Genomic DNA, 19,168 nt, shown 5'->3' with positions numbered 1-19,168 from the left:
AACAATTGATTCCAACAACTTCAGACTACCCAGTCTAACTCAAAGTAGCCCTCACACCTTAATGTGTAATTGTGTAATTACTTGTAATTAATTTCTCTGCAAGAACAGCACGATATTCCACATTGTTTTCTTTTTACTGCCTCAATATACTTTTGTATGAGATGGTCTATGGTTGGCATGCAAAACAAAAGCTTCCCACTATACCTTGGTACAAATGTCAATAATACTCACTTCGAACACGCAGTTCCACCGCAGATTGTCTGAAGCCAGTTCTGTCTTCAACTGAACATGTATATCGCCCTTCATCATCTGGCCTTACGTTCTTTATTCTGAGGGAAATATTTCCTTTGGTAATTTCATCTTTAAACAGTTCTGTCCTTCCTCTGTAATCCTGGTGCTGAGCGAGGGGATCATCTTGTCCATGTCTGTGCACGTGGATGGGTGAGCTGAGACCTGATTTCAGCCACTGCACTGTCATGTTGCTGGCAGAGGATGGTGGGAGCAGCTCACAATCCAGTACAACATCTTCACCTGTGATTGCTACAAGAGGCTCATCGGGTACAAATAGGGTAAAATCACCTGGAGAGAAATAATTGATAAGACAAGGAACCTATAAGGAACATTGATGAGGAACTTGTTACCTAATATACAGATCAACAACAACACAACCAGGACTGTGAACTCAAAAGAAAAGAATCTCAACAAGTATTATGATTTTGATCACATGCCATCAAACTGAAATAGGTAAACTGGTAGCGGGTTTTAAGACAAGTTTGTATATAAATTTAGTATGGATTAGTTTGGGCATCTGACGGAGCACAGGGGTGGAAAGTAACTTCCCGCAACTAGTCCACCACAACCCACCCAATAAGCATGAAGAAACGGGTGATTTAGATCTGAGGGAGGATAACTGTGTGGGTGGAACTCAGCACTGAAATCTGTGTGTAAGACAGAAAAGCCCAAGATGTGTGGAAATTGCCCAAAATTGACATGTGGAAAGATTTTTGCATTCCAAGTGCTCAAAGACCAACATTTGAGGGTTGAAGTTACAACTTTTTATTGACATTGTCCAGTCATCATTTATTTTTTAATATAAACTGTACAAAGCTGAGGCTTCATCACTACTCCCAATCAAACATCACTCCTGGCATTTTGAGGCTCCATCACTATTCCCAATCAAACATCACTCCTGGCATCTCGCCAAACAGAAATGAAATTCTGATTCCAACCGTTTTCCAGCTGATCCAGATCCACGTCATCTCCGACACTTGCATTCTTCCTTCTCCTGTACACACAGGCTGATGTTCCTCTGGATACCTGTATCCATCTCTTCTACAGTCGCATCTTCCTGTCCCTGATCATTCACCAATTCAGTGATGGTCATTGAAGGGTGTGACTGCTTCCTGGAATATCATGTCAACCCTCTCCGATGTATTGAAGTGTTTGGAGCTCGTCACCCTGAGCCAAGTACTTCAACCAGAGAACACTTGCTGCAGGAATGCAGAAGGTTACAGTTTGATCAGTTTGGATTAAATTGTAGGCTTGAGGGATGGGCTGGGAACTGTGGCTCCAAATTCATTTCTACAAATAACGGTTTCTCATCCGGGGTTCTGCAGATTCCTAGGGATCCGTGAGAGGTCACTAGGGATTCCGCGAAAATTCATGATTTTAAAAAAAACATCGTTTTCTGAACTTCACGTAGCGCCCGACGCTAGCGCTCACGGTGGTGGACAGTGACCGAGCAGCCCCATTAGCAATCCAGTATGGCACTGTGCAGTACGACTGTGTTTATTTGGCTGAGTCCATTCTCAGTTTTTGACCTGAGATGGGGAGACCATTGATAATTAGTGAGTGCACAGAGAAGTGGACGGTAGGCATGATGTGTGTTTTCTGAGCATTGAATGAACTTGCCTAAATTGGACTGTGATGTCAGTCTCTCCCTTCCTAATTACCTCCCCCGACTTCCCCTTACGCACTGACAACTGACTTATGGGAGCAAACAAAGTACCAGTGTCGTAGAAAATTGGAAGGAAATTTTCATTCTAAAGTCGGTCCAGTGTGGTGACTTTCGAACAGGAGGTGTGAGATGGAAGAGGATACTTAGCCTAGGCCTGTGCCTATGGTCATTTCTGATATGGTTAATAATGCAGAATTACAATTTTCTGAGTCATTTCACTGCACTGGTGCAACAATGGACACACAAGAGTCTATTTTTACAATGAAAAGCTGCTTATCCATGGGTTTTACATGGACTGGTGATCCAAGTCATCCTAATCAATTGTGCCTAGTCTGTGGCAAACAACTTACAAATGTAGCAATGGCTTCAGCAAAATTGAAAAGACACTAAACTACAAATCACAGCCATTTGAAATATAATTGTGTTGATTATTTATAATAAGTATTGGAATCTCAGAAAAAAACAGGTTAAAGCTTTTGAAATTAAAGTCACAGTTATTTAAAGGGTTCAGGAAGCAAGTTATTAAGTAGCTTTAAGATCAGTTCACGAGAAAATGTTGAAAAAACTGTGAGAAAACCTGGACAAAGAACACACCAATCTCCTGCTACATACAGAAATCCGGTAGCTCAGCAGAGGAAGAGTTCTCAACAGGGTGTTTGACCTAAAAGGTGAATTGCAGGTGTACTTTCTAGAAAATAGTACACCAGATTTTGCTGAGTGCTTTGAAGATGAAGAATGGCTGCAGAAACTAACCTGCTTAACAGACATCTTTCATCACATGAACCAGTTGGACAAGTTTCTGAATTTCCTGGAGAAAATGTTTTGACTTCAAGTGACAAGATTCTTGGATTTAAAAGGAAACTGAATCTTTGAAAAAAATCATGTTGCAAAAGGAATTCTTGAAATGTTTCCACTGCTTTTTGGGCTTGAGAATGAGGAAGGATATCAGAAAGTCAAGTCTTATGGAAAACCACCTGGAAGAACTACAGAACAAATTTGAACAGTAATTTCCCCCCCTTTCATCGCAAGTGTATGACTGGTTGAGAGAATCTTTCTCTGAAACTTCTAATCGGCCTGAGAACTTGACTTTGAGAGAAGAGGAAGAACTTTGTGAGCTGCACTCTGATTATGCGCTCAAGATTAGATTTACTGACTGTGTCCCTGGACGAGTTCTGGATTTCTGTGTAAGAAGAGTATCCTGCCATTCAGCGGAAAGCAATGAACATTTTGCTGCAGTTTTCAACTTCTTACATGCGTGAGCAAGCTTTTTCTTGTTTAACAAGCGTCAAGAGAAATGACACAGTCCATGAGCCAGGACCATCTGGGGGGAATAATTCTTATAGTGACTTTGGCAAGGAATACACACCTAGCGAATGCGCCGCTCATGCATGCAGCCTGTTACGGCCGTTCCGACCAGTATTCTTACTTTTTCCTTCTTACTTTTTTTAATGTAAGTTATTTTTTTGTATTTTTTTTCTCGGTAACACGCTGAAGCTGCACCCTCTCTAACATGCTGGTAGAAAGAGTTTTATTTGGGTTTTTAGCACTGGAAATAGTTACATTCTGACACGTCTTATTAGTGGGGCAGAAGCATCGTTGCATTGATTATTCCAGGGACCAGCTGATTGAGCTTATGCCGGCCGGTTTAGCGAGCAGAGCGGCGGACACCCTGGCTGATATCTGGAGGAAAACACACAGAAGATTCAGAGGGGGATCACAAAGGCGAGGGAAGAGGACCGGGTCAAAACAACAGAGACTTATGGAGAATTGGAGTTCGGTAGGTAATAAAATGGACGAGTTCACGGCATTAGCCAGGCGTCAGAGAACATTTTGGGAGTGCAGTGTTATGTGTTTCACTGGAACGGGGCTGCAAGAGGACATACCTGATCAAAACTTTTCCATGGATGGCTTCCAGACCGTTTGGGCTGACTGGAAGTGCACTGAGAGCGGTAAGGGTAAAGGAGTTGGGTGCTTACTGTTCTGGTTAACAACAGATGGTGCAATCCGGTTCATATTACAATCAAGGAATGTGTTTGTAGACCAGATATTGAACTTTTTGCTGTTGGACTCCGGCCATATTCCACCAAGATACAACACTGGGCGTCACCGGAGGTTGTTCCTGCCCGTGGCCATCAAACTTTGCAGCTCCTCCCATGGAAGGTCAGACACGCTGAGCCAATAGGCTGGTCCTGGACTTATTTCCATCTGGCATAGTTTGCATTTTGTTGTTTGATTGTTTGTGGTTTTTGTATTGCTATATTTATGCTCTATTCTTGGTTGGTGCGGCTGTAACGAAACCCAATTTCCCTCGGGATCAATAAAGTATATCTGTCTATCTATCTAAAAATCTAGTGCTAGAAACACACACGACACACTGGAGGAACTCAGCAGGTCGGGCAGCATCCGTGGAAATGATCAGTCAACGTTTCGGGACGGAACCCTTCATGAAGGGTCCTGCTGAGTTCCTCCAGCGTGTTGTGAGTAGTACTTGGGCTTCTGCATGCCTCTCATGGGGGGACTGGGATTTGCACCTCCATGCTATAAGAACCATGGTGCTTTGCCTATGATAAGATGAATTATGCCAGGTACCTGTCCCCTTACTTTGCTCAGATGATGAACCTCCCAGAGAAGAATCCTTCTGTGTATGAGGCCTTCAAGACAGGCCAATTCTCAGTGCAGCTGTCAAGTAACAATCCCTTTGGGCAGATCCCTGTGAACCAGGCTATTGAAGCCACAGTGAACAAAGACACACAGACTCCTGGAGGCACATCATGATTCAGCCTGAATGCTGGAGCTATCAAGTGTTACTACATAACAGCTGAGCACCACAGTGCATTCCTGGGACACTTAAGGGAGATGGTGCAAGGCAACAAATCAGAGCTTTTTCATGTGGAGCTACAGTGGCCAAGAATCCAGAAAGATGAGGAAGCAATTTCAGCAGCAGTTAGCCTCATACATGAATGGGTCAACCCATTTACAGAGAAGCGAGACCTCATTAGCATCTCTATGGCAAAGGCAGCCCCCAAGGTCATTGCCTCTGACCTGATGAAGGCATATGAGATTGGTGAGCGATGCTATACAACCTGCAAGGATGAGAGACTAGAGGAAGACCCGCCAGCAAAGAAATTCCATGACCCAATGAAAACCAACAAGCTGAAAACATTCAGTGATATGTGTAAGAAGAGAGGAGTGAAATCAAATGGGAGGATGATCATCTTGAAAGCAGACAGGTCTTTGTCTGGACTCATCATAGTGATGGCACAAGTGCACAGTGTATGTATGGAGGATATCCTTTCTTATCCCCTTGGAACATTGCCCTGGGTCCTGTCCACACAAGAAGGATTGCTGAGAAGACAAATAAAGCTACTTTAGCCACAACCTTGCAGAAAAATGTAGCAGTGGAAGAGCAAATCCCAGGAAACTCTGCTACAGTGGTTGATGGAATGAACTTGGTCCAAAGAGTGAAAGGTGATCAAGTTACTTTCAGAGATGTTTCCACAACAATTCTGGATGTGGCTCTGAGGGGAGGCAGTCAGTGTAGCAGAATAGTTGTTGTGTTCGATACATACAAGGAGAACTCTATCAAGAATAGTGAAAGATCTCTACGGGGTGAAGAGACTGGTCATGAGTTGCGAGGTATCACAGGCACACAGATGGTGAGGCAGTGGAGGAGCTTCCTGACCAAAGTCAGTAACAAAAATAGTCTCATTAGCTTCATAGTCCATGAATGGAGGAAGGTGGAGTACAGAGCAAAGCTACGGGAGAAGATTCTGTATGCAACTGTGAATGACAAATGTTACAGAATCACATCTCAAGACAGTGAGGAGGTGTCAGCTCTTCAGTGTCAACAAGAAGAAGCAGATGGCCCCCTACTTCTCCATGCTGCCCATGCCACAAGAGAGGGATACCAATCTGTGGTGATCTGCTCAGAAGTCACAGATGTCTTTATCATGTCTTTAACATATTGTGACAAGATTGAGGCCCCATTGTTTCAGAAGTGTGGCACTAGAACCCGAACAAGGCTTGTAGACATCAGGAAGGCTGCTGCCACTGTTGGCATAGAGGTTTGTAGGGCTCTCATTGGGTTGCATACATACAGTATACAGGATGTGACACTGTAAGTGCTTTTGCAGGCAAAGGGAAGATAAGTGCCCTAAAACAAGTTTTAGGGCACTTATCTTCCCTTTGCCTGCAAAAGCACTTACAGTGTCACATCCTGTATACTGTATGTATGCAACTTAATGAAACTCAGGACACATTCTTTAAGTTGGGTCAGGAATGGGACCTCTCCCCAGAACTGATGGACAAACTGGAGACACTTACATGTCTCCTGTATGCCCCAAAAGCATCAACCATCAAGGTCAATGAGCTCAGGTATCACCTTCTCTGTCCGAAAAAAGGTGAAATCGAATGTCATCAACTCCCACCATGCAAGGACTGCTTAACAAAACATGCACAGTGAGCCAACGACCAGGCTGATATATGGAGAAGATGTTTGGAGAAAGACCCACAAGTGCCAAGCCCTATTGGCAGAGGATGGAAGATGGAGAGAGAAGAGGAAGCTGAACAGTTGGTGGTGCACTGGATGGAAGACCAGCCAGCAGCCGATGCCATCCTGGATCTACTGGCCTGTAACTGTCCAAAAAAATGTTCACTCCCAAGATGTACGTGTGTTGCAAATGGCCTCAGGTGTACTGACATGTGTAGACTGGCAGACTGTGAGAACCAGGCATCCACCTCAGAGAGTGTGGAAAGTTCAGATGAAGATGTGGAAGACTTAGAAAATGATTATGATTATTAATAGGTTATGAAAGTATGGAGAACAATGTATGGAAAGCAGTCTTTGATTAAATATATTCATCTTACAACCAAATGGGGCCTAGGTTATGGCCATGTGGAACCCCATATTTGAATTATTGTACTGTAATTCTATATGCTATGACAAAAGCTTAAGATTGTTTTGATTTGATAAAACAATATTGAAAATATCATGACATTGATAAAACTCCAGATATCTCTCCAAATGAGATTTTTTTTTTACCTTTTGAGGGGTGGGGTAATCTTTTCTGCTGTACTGATGTTAATATGGAATATATACGAGAAGTGATTACTTATTCGAATTCCTGAATAAATTCTCCACAAATCCATGTGATTATATGTGTCCTAGAGTATTTTTTTTATTGACTTTTCCAAAATAAACAACAAACAAATATTTTTTCTAAAAATGAAATGATTCACTCAACTGATATTGGGCACTGTACTGCGAGTGCCACCAATGATATAGTTTTCCATGTAGAATTTTATAACATTTGCTGAAAAGTGCTTGAACTCAGCTATCATTGTGAGAAATTTCAACGTTGAGGGATCACTAATGACAAAATACCACTAGGTTGAACATATATGTTGTACTGTATATTGGCCACTTTTCAGAAATGCTTATTTTAGGGTAGTGTTAAAAAATGCATGATAGCACACATAAAGCTACCACTGGTGCAAAGCTGTCACATACTTTCTAACTCTAGAGATGTATACCTTGCCAAAAATCACTGTGAGCATTATTCCCCTCAGATGGTACCGACCGACCCTACTGGCTCACGGACTAATAGAAACAGCATCATTTCAGTTGAAGGTGAAATCCTTGTGTGCTTATCTCAAGTTCGACCCAGAATTGAGAAATATATTTTGTTTGCCTTATGAGTTTTTTTTTAAATTATGGAAGGGAAAGAAAGAGATTAATTTCAAGAAAGGTAAGCTAAGCTTAACTATCTGTTTCTTATCAAGAATCCTCAGCCAAACATTTATTCACTACGCAAAAGAGCATTGACAATTATTCTTGGATTATTATATCTACAACTTACTGATAACACTAACATACTGTGAGCTGTAGATATAATATTTACGCAGAGGTTCGGTGAGACCTAAAAATTATTTCAACAGTTCCTCCCGGCCTATGTGAGTGGTTTCACTGCTCCTGAAAGGCTGCTCTGAGGGTTTCCTGACCTATGGGTGTTGGCATGATCATCTCCCATGGGTCCTCCTGAGGCTCAGAACAGCTACAAGAGGATGGGTAGTCATCTGTGGCTGTTGGTATAAGGGCATCTGTTATGAGTGCCAGGTAATTTCATTCCTGACACCATAACTGCCTTGTCGACCATTCAATTCCACCTCCTCAGTAAATTCAATTCCTTTCCACCTATTCCTACCTCCCATCATGGTGAATTGCACTCTTGGATTCCTGTTGACCTACATTCTGCTTCATTTGTGTTTGTCTGCCATGAGACACACCAACATCCCCTAAGGCCCCCTAACGACGACCCATTCCACATTTTGGAATGGGGAGAAAAGACTTCTATCACAGATAAGAGGGGTAAACCTGAACATATTTTGGTAGATCACCTTAATCCAACCCACCAGGATGTGGAGGATTCCGCTACCACGCACCTGGCATCACAACATGATAACAAGTGCGTCAACACTCCTCTGGAGGAGCCGAGGCACCTGCTGTTCCTCCTCCCATGGAACTTGAGCTTGTGTCTTGTCCAAACTCCAAAAAGGTTCACAATGCCGGTTTTGGTGAATTATGGAGGGGCTGTATGATAACGTAATTAGTGGCAATATACATAATTCATAACCACTGACATTGAGTTGGAGCTTCACTTTAAAAGGCGGGTCTGACTTAATTACATTAAGTTTCTTAACTATGCTTTGTGTTCAGTGTTTGAAGTACAATAAAGGAGTTGTTATGGCTTTTCTTAAACATAAAATGCCTTCACCATTTTTATTTGCAAAAACTTAGTGTTCTCTAAAGGCAGAGTGCACTGAGGAAAAGCTTTTGGATGGGAGGTTGATTTTTGGGTGCACAGAACCCAAAATGCGCAGATTTTACAGTGAAGGGTGTTTGAACAATATATTCCTGACTTGCTGTTCACTGCCTGTTTGCCATTCCTTTACAGATATCATATCATTTATACACCATGAATTTGGCGTGGATGATGACCCGCCCTCATGAAAGTAGCTTGATGCAAACCAGATTTTGTTTTCTCAATTTACAAGATTGGTACATCAATTATTCTTTTTTTTTGTATTTTTTTAATTGAAGTTCATCATCAAACAAACATTTCCATAAGATATATTTCAGATACTGTACATATTTAACATGTAATCATATTTTTCACAAATCTCCACATAATATTTATCTGAGGTATACACTTACAGAAAGGAGAGGAAAGAAAGAACAATCAAAAGAAGAAAACTATGTACAAAGTAGGGAGTAATCTTTTTTTTAAACAACACATTCATTGACTTGTAAGAATAAAATCAGGCTTATGAGGTGTTATGTAGTTAAACCATTTTTCGCATTATGAACCAAATTGGTCCAACTTATGATTAACAGATACTATTATCTTCTCCATTTTGTAAATGTCCATTGTAATTTCCATCCATACATTTAAAGTTGGGCTCTCCTGTGATAACCATTTCCTGGTTAAGGTTTTTTTACCAGCCCCCAGCAGTATATTCATTAAATATTTATCTCTTTTCAACCATTCTTGAGGTATATAACCAAAATACATGTTCTTACTCTCTAAGGGTATTTCACATTTAAAGATGTCTTGTAGGGTATTATGTATCCCACTCCAATAGTCTTTGATAACAGGGCATTCCCAGAAAATATAATAATGGTTTGCATTTTGATTTCCACAATTTCTCCAGCAAACAGGGAGGTTACTATCATAATGGGATTTCTGAGAGGGTGTAATAAAATATCTTATCAAGTTTTTCCACCCGAACTCCCTCCATTTCTGTGAACTGGTACACTTCCATTGATACCTCCATATTATTGTCCATTCTTCCTCAGATATTATTATCCCTCCTTCCTTCTCCCATTTTGTTTTAATGTATGAAGTTGAATGTGTTTTAAGATTTGATAAGATAAGGAATAACAGCTATTTGCAATATAATGAAAGAAGGAATACTGTTCAGTTTTGAAATGCTCAGAGAGAAACACTTATTCGAAAAACAAGACTTTTATCAGTATTTACAGATGCGACAGTATGTAAGTAGGATGGTTACAAATGTAACCAATTCAAGTACATGTCTGATAGAGCTATTTAGAAAAACATATAATTCAGACAATGGTAGAAGAATCATTTCAAGCGTGTATAAGGGTTTGTCAAATCTTAAAGCATCAATTATTCTTGAGGATGTGGTGATGCTTTGCTTCTTGAACTGCCCTGTCATTTCTGGTGAATGTCTCCCAGTATTGCTGGGAGGGTGTTTCACCATTCAGACACTGCTGGGGAAGGGATTCCTATACAGGGTGTGTCTGAGCCATCAAGTACAATGCTGGTAAAAAGGGAAAGGCCCAGCAAGGGATCATAGGAATCTAGGACCACTGGAGTCCTGATGAATGGTCTCAGCCCGAAACAGTGACTTCTTATTCCTCTCCATAGATGCTGTCAGAATTCCTCCAGCATTTTCTATGTCACTCTGGATTTCCAACATCCACAGAATTGTGTATATGTGTTTCTCTATGTCCAGGTTTTCGCTGGTTTTCCCGTGTGTTACATGGGAGTTGTAGCAGAAATGATTGTGGGAGTTTGATTAGATACACACCAAAAACTAAACTCAATGTTCTCAATAATTTCATCTATCTCACAAATTAATACATATAAAAGTCAGCAGTTTATAGTTTTTAACCAAGCAAGAGGCACTGGATAGCTTTTTTGCAATTACAGACATCTATAATCTCACTTTCAAGTATTGCCATGGGACATTCATTCATTGCAATTAAGTAGTGTGGACAATTTCATCAGTTACTAAATTAAAAATACTTTATCTTCTGATTCCATGTGTGTACTCTGTGAGGTAAAGAAACATAATCAAACAAGATTTTGTGACAATTACCTTGGAGTGAGATGAGAATCTCGTTCAGTAACAGCAGGGTGCAGGGAATCACTCTCATCTCAGCGGAAGAGTCAAGAAGCTGAGGAACTGGGGGAGGCGGAGGGCTTGTGGGAAGACGGAGAGGGGTAGTGGGTGGAGTGAGGGGGAGAGAGAGAGAGAGAGAGAGAGAGAGAGATGTTAGTCCTTTCATTTGTGGGAAGCTGTGAGCATCCCCTCCCCCACTGTCCTCAGCACCAATGTTCACCAACCCCACTCCCAATAACCTGAGAAAAAATGTCCTTGGCCTCTCCACACAAGGTGGGAACAAGTTACTGGGCAAAGGAGCAACACACATCAAAGTTGCTGGTGAATGCAGCAGGCCAGGCAGCATCAACTTTGATGTGTGTTGCTTGAATTTCCAGCATCTGCAGAATTCCTCATGACTGGACAAAGGAGCACCAGGTTCAGCACTGAGCCCCCAACTCACTTTGGAAATATAGGGAACATTTCTAACCAACAAACATATTAAAATAGTGAAATTATTGTGAAGATTTTAATAATTAGATCCATAAAATGTACTTATATACTCCAGAACAGTATAATGTTCAGTAATATAAAGATACAATCATCAAAGTATCATATTAGTAAAAATATTTTTCCTGTATGAGTTTAACCCAGTTGTTCCCGAAGGTTTCCCAGTGAAACTGCTGAGAAACTTCAACAACACTGACCATCGCTGGACAATCCAATAGGAATTGTAGCTGGGAAATGTTGGTGAGATGCTGTCAGGAAGTTTGGGTTTTCTGTTTCCTCATGTATAGAGAGTTTATTCATCATATATGATGCAAGAGCTCAAGATCCTTTTATAACCAGTACATTTAATTTACTTTGATAGAATAACAACATGGAACAGGATGGAAACAGGCCAGTTGGTCACAAAATTTGTGTTAACACCGAACACTCACCGACACTAGTCCTATCCTAATTCATTTTATTCTCCTCACATTCACATCAACTCCCCAAATGTTCCTCCAGTCATTACAGTATTTACAGCAACGTACCAATCTGAGAGTTGAAGTGATCCGTGAGGAACCTAAGCATGCAGGACGATCCTGCACAGCCACAGAGAAAATGTGTAACATCCACAAACAAGGCCTGAGGTCAGGATTAAAACTTGGTAATTTAAGCTGTGAACCAATAATACTATATGAGCCACTGTGTTGCTTTTGGTTTGCGGTACATGAGTAATTTCCCCAGTAGTAACTAATTAAACTCCTGGATTTCCTTTGATCAACTGACAGTGTCCTAAGAAAACAACTCTGCTGTTAGCATCTGTGTTTCTTCATCAGGCCACGGCTTCCCTCACAATCCTTCTCATGTTAACTCTGTACCTCCTGCGACACAACGTTTGCCGAGTCAAGTCTAGTCACTTTTATTGTCATTTCAACCATAACTGCTGGTACAGTACACAGTAAATACGAAACAACGATCCTCCAGGACCACGGTGCTACATGAAACAACACAAAACTACACTAGACTACGTGAAACAATACAAAACTACATTACACTTCAGGCCTACACAGGACTACATAAAGTGCACAAAACAGTGCAAGACAGTACAATAATTAATAAACATGACAATAGGCACAGTAAAGGACAAATTACAAAATAATAATGAATGATGTAAATGTAAATCTAAATGCAAACAATGTAAACAACGTTTTAGCAGGAATTGAGAAAGAAATGAGCAAAAAATTGCAAAGAGTGGAGTGGCCAACATAGGACAGCAAGATTTCTCTCAAAGGTCCAGCAAGTGATCGAGCAATTTCAGGCACTGAGAGACCTGACTGCAAACTGTGGCAGAGTACAATCAAGATTTTCACTGTCAGAAAATTACACTTAGTGCATTCTGTGTTATTTCTTGTTTTCCATAAAATACACAAAGGGGAAATTCTCCCAAAGTTTAAACAAATGACCAAGTATTGATTAACTTCAGAAGAGTTAAGTGCCCATTAGGCTTTTAATACATGGCAAAGAATAAAGGGAAATATTATGGAAACAAAACACAATTTTGACAAAATTGTCCAGTTGAACAACTCATTTGTTCTGAAATGGAAAATTATATTTTAGTAAAATATATTGTAGTGTGTACCAAACTTCTGAAGAAATGAGCAGGAAAGGCAATATTTGCAAAGAAATTGAGTCAATATCTTAGGCCAAGGATCTTTCATCAGAATGGGAAATATAAGAAGACAAGTTTACTAAATGTTGGCAAGCCCTGTACAGTGGACAGAATGTATAATGATTGCAATGGGATGCAGATCAAGGTTGTTATCAGAGCTATTGCTAAAAAAAACTAGTTCAATCTGTCAAAAGGGGGAGAAACACCAGTGTTAAATTCCCAACGGCTGATATAAATGAGGAGTATCTGTATGATAATGATGAGGGTCTGTGCCTGGATTCACAGAGCGGCATCACTGAGGTAATATAGGAGACTGAAAACACAGAAGCCAGTGGGTCAGGGTATTAAATTGACAGGAGATTGAAACTCCAGGCTTACACTCACAGGATAAATGGAGGTTTGTTGCAATTCTGCAGAGGGTGCAACAGATTTTGGTTTTCCCAGAGTAGAGAGCACCACACTGTGAACACTGAACACAATGCAGGTCTCCTCTGGTGGCCAAAGCCTCGCACAAATAGACGAATAAACTCATTTTTGAGCCAGCATGTGTCTGGCTTTGAAACTTGCCTACAAGGGCACCGAGGAGCGAGTATGCCACTCAGTCTAAACCAGGGAGGTGCTGTTCAAAAAGTCCACACAGCACCCTGATGCAACGTGTGCTGAACATTGAAACGGATCTCCTGCACTTTACCAGCAACTCCGGGTTCTCAGAAACATGAAATGAAAATGAAGGCCTTGTGACACAAGCATATTCATGCTGTGCTGGAAACCACCAGCAAAAGTCTGTAGGTTTCACCAATAAAGGCGATGGGATTGTGGATAAACAACAGTGAGCAACATAAGCAACTTACTTCCAAATAGACCTGGCATGGAAGTTAATATGATGCTGAACACTGGGCCATCTATGTCAGTCGGGCCAGAGCACATACAGACATCCCACCCTGCAAAAACTCATTCCAGGCAGGTATCACCACCATTTCAGGGAGGTAGCACCCCCACCCCCCGCAACCCCATATCCCCCACCCCGTCGACCTCCAAGGGTGTATGTAGTACTTTGTTTAGTGATTTTGTCTAATCTGTAAACCAAGTTGGGTATATGCAGCATATGTGACATTAAAATATGTACTTATATTATATTATCATGTTTATTCTATTACAACTTTAAGCAAGTCTACAGGGAGTTTGGCCTCATCACGTAGGACATCAATAACGTTGCTCCTTAGCAGCTAGCCAGCTAGTTTAAATAACGTTAGCTATGTTAATGAACGAATGACACCTGTTAAACTCACCTCAACATGTCTTTTACATTTTAACCCACCATGGGCAATAGAAAAGTCACTCTTGCAAACAGTGCAGCGAGCAACACTGTCATTATTTTTGAGGTCGACTGTAAAGCCCACCCACAGAGAAAACTGATAGGTCTACTTAGAAGGGGGCCGCAACATTTTTTGCACCGCAGACCAGTTTAATATTGACAATATTCTTGTGCACTGGCCGACCGCGGGGATGGGGTGGCGGTGTTAGTCAAGACCGAAATATAGGTGATAAGTCAATAGCATCATAACCTTTTAAGTATCGTTTGGATATTAAACACACAGCGCATAATTTCCCCGTATGAACATATAAAATCATTGCATCACACCAATATCGCTGAATCAGTGGGAGCCCTGGGCTTGTTTTCCTGCAACAAGACGGTCCCATCGAGGGGTGATGGGAGACAGCGATACTCGAAGGGGGTTCCTTATGTCCAGTCTATTCCGCAATTTAGTTTTCATTGCATTCATTGCAGAAAACTCCGCTTCGCAGCGATATGATGTTGGAAATGGAAGCAGCGTTTTCAGTGCTTTCGTGGCTATCTCAGGATATTCAGCCTTGACTTTGATCCAGAATGCCGGCAGAGATGTTATGTCAAACATACCTTTCAGCCCGCCGTCATTTGCAAGCTCGAGGAGTTGATCTTCCCGCGCTGATATGGATGACTCGCAGGTAATGAGCTTGCGGGTGCGTTCAAGCTCCAACAATGCGTGACAGGGAATGAGGAGAGGTGCGGCTGACTCATATCGCCAAATCATATCGTTTCCTTGTGGTTGGGGACCAATCTTAGCACGAAGAGAGACCAATCTGGATGCCCGCTCTCCCTCTCAAAAAAATCTATTTCCAGGATATTCTATATAATTTCTGGGCGTCAGGGAGCCACTATCGATATCCGGGAGACTCCCAGATCTTTCAGGAGAAGTGGGATGTCTGCACATATACAAGGAGAGGCTGACCTCTTGTCTCTTGCAGCTAACATGCATTCACTACTTGTCACTTATGGAGCCAGATTTCCTGTTGTGGAGGAGTTTCATATCCAGTGAAATGAAGTGCAGAGACAATAAAGGGATGTACTGCCTGGTGGGAGTTAAGGGACAGACTTGAATCACAGGGCAAAATTGGGTTAAAAAGTTCATCTTAAACTCAGAAAAGATATTCAGTTTAGAAAGGAAGGAAGGTGTTTGACCAGAACACCCACCCCACACACACACACACACAAATTGAAAGGATTTCAATGTGAAGATCCATGTGGAAGTACAAGCTACTCACACCTTCCACAAGACCCAAATTCTTCTCCAGATCTCAAAAGAAACAGTTGTGCATGAACTGGGCTGTCTGAAGAGACATGGTATTCTGTCCCATTTGAGCTGAGATTGGGCCGCTCCTGTTTGAAGTCATACAAAAGCAGGGTGAAACAGTGATGCTGTGGGACTAAATTGCTACATGAAAGTTCATACAATACACAGAACTCAATTTTAATGCAACCTTGACAGGCAAATGGATTCAGTAAGATTAATTTATCCATCACTAAACAGCAGATGGGCCTGAATCCAGTGACTGGCATGTCTCACAACTAACACACAAACAGGGCGTGTGGAGGTTAAACAGCACCAGAGTTTATGCACGGTACCACAGATGAGATTTTGGATCAGCTCAATTATGCTCTTTTCTTCACTATGAAATCCTGGTTTCAGTATGGAGCTACCAGGGGTAGTGATGCTCAGACTGTATTCTTAATGGAATCGGTGTCAGCATGCAAAATGCCAATTTCCACAAATATTAAAGCATTACATTGCCTGTCAAACTGGTGCTCGAGTTCAAGGCCTCAGAGCAAAGTTGATGCAAATCTCAAAGTACCACCTTCAGCTGATGCAGCCGAACTCAGGTCAGTCTTGAGTTTGTTGAATTATTAGATGTCAACCTTCATGCAACCACTTCAGGAGTCAATGTGACCAGAGGTCAGATAGAATTGGTCCCCTGCATTGCAGAAAAGCACTAAGTTTTACAGGTGACTGACACACGACAGTTCAGAGACGTGTTGCTTAGGCCATCAACAAACAAATTTCCCTCAGAAGCATGATGGAATCATAGCCTTTCAAAAAGCTTAGATTTAACCTCAATAGGGAAGCCCAATATTCTGAGATATGACTTTTTGATAAGAAGGATCAGCAATTTACAGATCATGACTGTATCCAATGGGGTTTTCCATTTGGACTCTCTGAGGTTGAGGAAACAATTACTGAGTATCACCTGACTATTTCAGACCAACTCTTGACCATGACTAGATGAAGATGGAGAATTTGAGAGTCAGTGTTTTGTCAAGCTGCTGAAAATCCACCTCTCCAAAGCCCCTCCATGTGTGGAACTGCCTGCAGACAAACAATGTCTGCTGGTCACAATTTGTGTCCACTCAAAATGTCTGGAAATGCTTCCCGCAGAGTGACTGTGACTAACAGGACTGTGAGTCCTGGGAGACAATTGCTTGCAACTTTTAGATTATAAAGAGTAATGCTTCTTCACTTCAATCAGTGACACTGGTTCCATCCCGACCTCAGTCTGGGACTGTCTGTTGGAAGCTTCACAGTCTGAGACTGATGGGTTTCCCCTGAGAGCTCCAGTGTCCTCCCACATCCCGAAGATGGGTTGGTTGATCGGTTAATCAGCTGCTGTAAATTCCCCTACTTCAATTGGCACTCAAGGATAATAAGTTTCCTGGGAAAATAACAGGAAAATGGAACAAAAGTCACTGCTGTTGGATTCCACACTGACTTCCTGGGCCAAATGGCCTCCCCCCATAACAAATAAAATATGAGGTTCAGAAAATTTAAATCACGCTTTAGTCAGAAAACAGGACATTCAGACCATCATCCTGAACAGTCTGTCGGTATCCATGCTCCATGCCATCCTCCTCTTCTCAGTACTCAATACCCAGTTCATCTCTAACCATCAATCTCCTGTATGAGATTTTAAAAGACTTCCGACAAGACACGTCTCACAAACTCCGACTGAATCAATAAGCGACGGAAATATGAAATGTGCAACAAGACAGCCCCGGAAACACAAATGACAAGAGTGAAAGCGGAGGGAGGAGTGGGATCTCTCCAATGAGCTGTGCAGTTTGCCCCAACACCCAGACCCGGGAAGCTCCCATAGACCTGCCAATGAGTTTCAGCGCGGGGAACAGAAAGTTTCCTCCTCCCTCCTTCCAGACAATTAGTGCCCGTCACAGTCTGAAAGCTCAGTCACAGAAGAGGCGGAAGAGTAAGGCTTCAGAAATTAGGACCACAAAGAGGTGGTCACTGGAGACAGAGGAGTGGCTACAGGATTGCTTCGATTCAGCAGACTGGGCCTTGTTCAAGGACTCATTTGTGGATATGAATGAAGACACCATGGTTGTCATGGAGTTTATATAAAAAAAAACAGCTGTGTCCTCACAAAATCGCTCAGATAACTCATGTTCTCGATATTTATTGCTTAGTTATTATAAGACCATAAGACTACAAATTTCAACAGGAAATTGAAAAGGCTTGTCAGAAGGGCAGTGTTATGATAATTGTGGGGGATTTTAACATGCGAGTGGATTGGGAAATTCAGGTCGGCACTGGATCTCAAGAGAGAGAATTTGTAGAATGTCTGCGAGATGGGTTTTTAGAACAGCTTATTGTTGAGCCCACTAGGGGATCGGCTGTACTGGATTGGGTTTTGTGTCATGAACCGGAGGTGATTGCAGAGATTGAGGTGAAGGAACCCTTAGGAGGCAGTGATCACAACATGATTGAGTTCACTGTGACATTTGAAAAAGAGAAGCTGAAATCTGATGTGTCGGTATTTCAGTGGAGTAAAGGGAATTACAGTGGCATGAGAGAGTAGACACCAACAGAATCAACAAACTCATTCATAAGGCCAGTGACGTTGTGGGGATGGAACCGGACTCTCTGACGGTGGTGTCTGAAAAGAGGATGCTGTCTAAGTTGCATGCCATCTTGGTCAATGTCTCCCATCCACTACATAATGTACTGGGTGGGCACAGGAGTACATTCAGCCAGAGTCTCATTCCACCGAGATGCAGCTCAGAGCGTCATAGGAAGTCATTCCTGCCTGTGGCCATCAAACTTCACAACTCCTCCCTTGGAGGGTCAGACACCCTGAGCCAATAGGCTGGCCCTGGACTTATTTCATAATTTACTGGCATAATTTACGTATTACTATTTAACTATTTATAGTTCTACTACTATTATTTATGGTGCAACTGTAACGAAAACCAACCTCCCCCAGGATCAATAAATTATGACTATGACCAGGACTATTGAGAGGAACTGGCTAAAGTTAAAGCAAAGGAGAGGGCACACAAGGAAGCAAAAATTAGTGGGAAGACAGAGGGTTGGGAAGTTTTTAAAAGCTTACAAAAGGAAACTAAGAAGGTCATTAAGAGGGAAAAGATTACCTGTGAAAGGAAGCTAGCAAATAATATCAAAGGGGATACTAAAAGCTTTTTCAAGTATATAAAGAGTAAAAGACAGATGAGAATAGATATAAGAATGATAGAAAATGATGCTGGAGAACTTGTAATGGGAGATAAGGAGATGGCGGAGGAACTGAATGAGTATTTTGCATCAGTCTTCACTGAGGAAGACATCAGCAGTATACCGGACACTCAAGGGTGGCAGGGAAGAGAAATGTGCGCAGTCACAATTACGACAGAGAAAGTACTCAGGAAGCTGAACAGTCCAAAGGTAGATAAATCTCCTGGACCAGATGGAATGCACCCTCATGTTCTGAAGGAAGTAGCTGTGGAGACATTAGTGATGATCTTTCAGAAGTTGATAGATTCT

At 41.8% G+C, this 19,168-nt stretch overlaps 1 protein-coding gene across 2 annotated transcripts in view; it reads right to left on the bottom strand.

Annotated features, from left to right (window-relative positions):
* LOC134346583 (butyrophilin subfamily 1 member A1-like) overlaps window positions 1-19,168 on the bottom strand; it is a 61,314-nt gene that overhangs the window by 35,293 nt on the left and 6,853 nt on the right. For both annotated transcript variants that reach the window (XM_063048015.1, XM_063048016.1), the window contains exons 2-3: window positions 10,862-10,965; window positions 232-579 (exon numbers count right to left, since the gene is read on the bottom strand). In XM_063048015.1, the coding sequence (XP_062904085.1) occupies window positions 232-579; window positions 10,862-10,919 (406 nt within the window). In that variant the 5' untranslated portion in view covers window positions 10,920-10,965. The remainder of the gene's footprint in view (window positions 1-231; window positions 580-10,861; window positions 10,966-19,168) is intronic.

This window comes from Mobula hypostoma, chromosome 5, assembly GCF_963921235.1.
Source record: "Mobula hypostoma chromosome 5, sMobHyp1.1, whole genome shotgun sequence".
Lineage (NCBI taxonomy): Eukaryota > Metazoa > Chordata > Chondrichthyes > Myliobatiformes > Myliobatidae > Mobula > Mobula hypostoma.
This window is presented reverse-complemented; position numbering and strand designations above follow the sequence as displayed.